Raw genomic sequence first — 2804 nt, 5'->3', positions numbered from 1 at the left:
CTGCCAAACTGAAAATTTAGAAAAGGCTCTCTCTCTCTCTCTCTCTCTATATGTATACACTCTAACCCTCTATGTGTAATCCGAACCTTCATAATATTGTGGCAATTCTACAATAGTAAGGAGGTATTTTACCCCTAACCCTCTAAGCATAATCCTTACACCCCAACCCTCTAAGCCTTTTCCAAACCCCATAATACTGTGGCAATTCTCCAGTAATTAGGTGGTATTTTACACCAATCCCTCACCCTCATAACATTTCATCAATTCTCCAATAGTTAGGTTGTATTTAACACCAACCCTCCAACCCTCTAAGCATCATTCTAACCCTCAAAATATTGTGGCAATTCTTTATTAATTTGGTATTTTACCTCAACCCCCCCAACTGTTCAGCCTGTTTCTAACCCCATAATAATGTGGCAATTCTTAATTAATCAGGCAGGGTTTTTTTTTTTCTAACAAGCTTTTTGTTTGAAATATGATGAAAGTTTTTCTATTTCAGTTGCTTGATAATTACTATGGTATTTTTATTATTTTGGCTTTATTTGTAGGATAAGAGGGTTAGGTTTAGGGGGTTGGGATTAGAGGGTTAGTGTTAGGTTTAGGGTGTTAGAATAAGAGGGTTAGGCTTAGAGGGCTAGGGGGTTATGGTAAAATCTTAATCATTGACCTTAATTGCATTGATTTATAATGACTATCTATCTATCTATCTATCTATCTATCTATCTATCTATCTATCTGTCTGTCTATCGTTCTCTTGTTCTATCTCAAACAGGGAGGTAGTCATAAAACTCTTAAATCTCTTTGAAGAGGCAAATCTGCACAGTGACATTTAGGTACTGATATAGCAGCTGTGACATTTACCTGACATAATTCATGATGAAGGAGAAGATAAGCATCAGATTTTTGATCATTTTCACAGTAAAAAGGAAACATGTTGAGTAAATCGATGATTTGTAAGACTGAGACCAAAGGCTGAGCAGTTCAATTCATGCTGGTAACACTTACAGAAATTGCACTTTTGACCAGCATCCACTACAGAGCAAGACAACATTTTTTTTGCGAGAATAACTATCTTACAAGGGTTTTTTTAAACCTACCTCTTCAGCAAACTGACACATGAAATCACCCCTCTTAATACCCACTGGGAGGGTGAAACAGAGCCACATCACTCCACAATGATTACAGCTCAAAAACCTCAAAGTACTTGTCTGCAAAGTTTCATTTTCTTCAACACATTTCAGACACTAAGCATGCAGCTCAGACACAAAGGAGTGCCTGTGAGCAGCAGAAAATCTCTTTGAAGGTTTTCCTCATCTCCTGGCTGCGAAAGGCGTAGATGATGGGGTCGATGACCGAGTTGCACATGATGAGAATGAGGTACATGTTGAAGTGGGACATGAAGCAAGTGCAGTAGGGGTTCCTGGGGCAGGTGATCATGAGGATGAGATGGAGAAAGAAAGGAGCCCAGCACACCACAAACACCCCAAGGAGGATGGTGAGGGTGATAGCACCCTTCATGTTGGCTCGCTGGTGGATGGGCGCATTGCCCGGCAGAGCTGCGATGCGCTTCATGTGCAGGCGTGCCAGCAGGAACATGTGCACGTAGAGTGATGCCATGAGCACGAGCATGGTGAAAAACATAGTTATGAGGCAGATTAGCACGGTGGTGCTCTCTGAGTAGATTATGAAGAGGATGCCAGAGACGATGCAGCACGTCCAGATGCTGCTGATGACCAGCATCGCTCTCCGTAAAGTTACGATGTTGTGATATCGAAGTGCGTAGAAAATAGTGATGTAACGGTCAACGGCGATGGCGAGTAAGCTGCATATGGATGCCAACAGAGAGCTGCAGATCATCGAGTCGAACACATTGTCCATGCTTTTGATTAGTGTCACAGGGATTGTCAGGCTGCCTCCATTGATGAGCGCTATCACAATGGTCTCTGAAGCGTTGGAGGCACTCACAAGCATGTCAGCGACTGCGAGGCTGCAGATGAAAAAGTACATCGGTGAGTGCAGGTTCTTGTTTTTGATGATAGCTGCAACGACCATGATGTTCTCCAGGAGGCTGACAATCCCCAGAGTGAGGAAAACCTCTGTGGATATCAGCAGCTGTTCATAGCATCCTGTAGAGGAGTCCTTATCCTCTGGTGGTAAGTCTTTGTTTAGTAGTACAGTCCTGTTCAAGTAGCCTTGGATCAAACCATGAAAGTCGGTGGTGTTCATGATGTCGCTCAGCTGTCTTTTCAGTCCTTTTCCCCACTTTTATTTGTCCATCAGGCTTCTTGGTGTCTGATGCTTTTCAGTCATCTTCACTGTTTCAAAGGCAACCTCAGAAAATTGGATTTAAAAAGTCCCTCAAAGTGTTCCTTCTTCTCTTCTCTTCTCTTCCCTCCTTTAGACTTTCCAAGAAAGAGGACTATCTGCTGTTGTAACTCTCACACAGAAACAATCCAAGTGCTCTCAGTTCATTTCCACCCTAGAGAGGACTAAAACAAAGTGCAGAGTTAAGATAAATGTCCCCTAAAAAAATGCAAAGAGAGACAAAGTGGAGAGTAAAAGCAGCATGATGCAGACTGGTTCATATAAACAGCAACATATGAGGCAGAGCGTACTGTGAGAGAGCAGGCAGATCATCACTTGGAGAGCAGCGCTGGTTTCCCTCGCTTGCTCTCTCTCGGCTGTTATATCAGCTATACACACACAGTCACACACATCTCTGAACCCCGCTACTAGCTTCTGTCCTATCCACTCACTGATAACGCGGGGGGAGGAGGAGGAGGAGGGGCACACTTCAGCCTGAC

At 43.2% G+C, this 2804-nt stretch overlaps 1 protein-coding gene across 1 annotated transcript; it reads right to left on the bottom strand.

Moving 5' to 3' along the window:
* Positions 1-1257: 1257 nt before the first annotated feature.
* Positions 1258-2232, bottom strand: mc4r (melanocortin 4 receptor). Its single transcript, XM_041814289.1, has one exon. It carries the CDS (start codon positions 2224-2226, stop codon positions 1258-1260), a length of 969 nt encoding a protein of 322 aa, XP_041670223.1. The 5' UTR covers positions 2227-2232.
* Between the last annotated feature and the right edge of the window lie 572 nt (positions 2233-2804).

This window comes from Cheilinus undulatus, linkage group 19 (genome assembly GCF_018320785.1).
Source record: "Cheilinus undulatus linkage group 19, ASM1832078v1, whole genome shotgun sequence".
Taxonomy (NCBI): Eukaryota; Metazoa; Chordata; class Actinopteri; order Labriformes; family Labridae; genus Cheilinus; species Cheilinus undulatus.
This window is presented reverse-complemented; position numbering and strand designations above follow the sequence as displayed.

What these genes read in the sequence shown, in the direction of transcription:
- mc4r (XM_041814289.1), bottom strand. Translation starts at nt 2,226, where the DNA reads ATGAACACCACCGACTTTCATGGTTTGATCCAAGGCTACTTGAACAGG.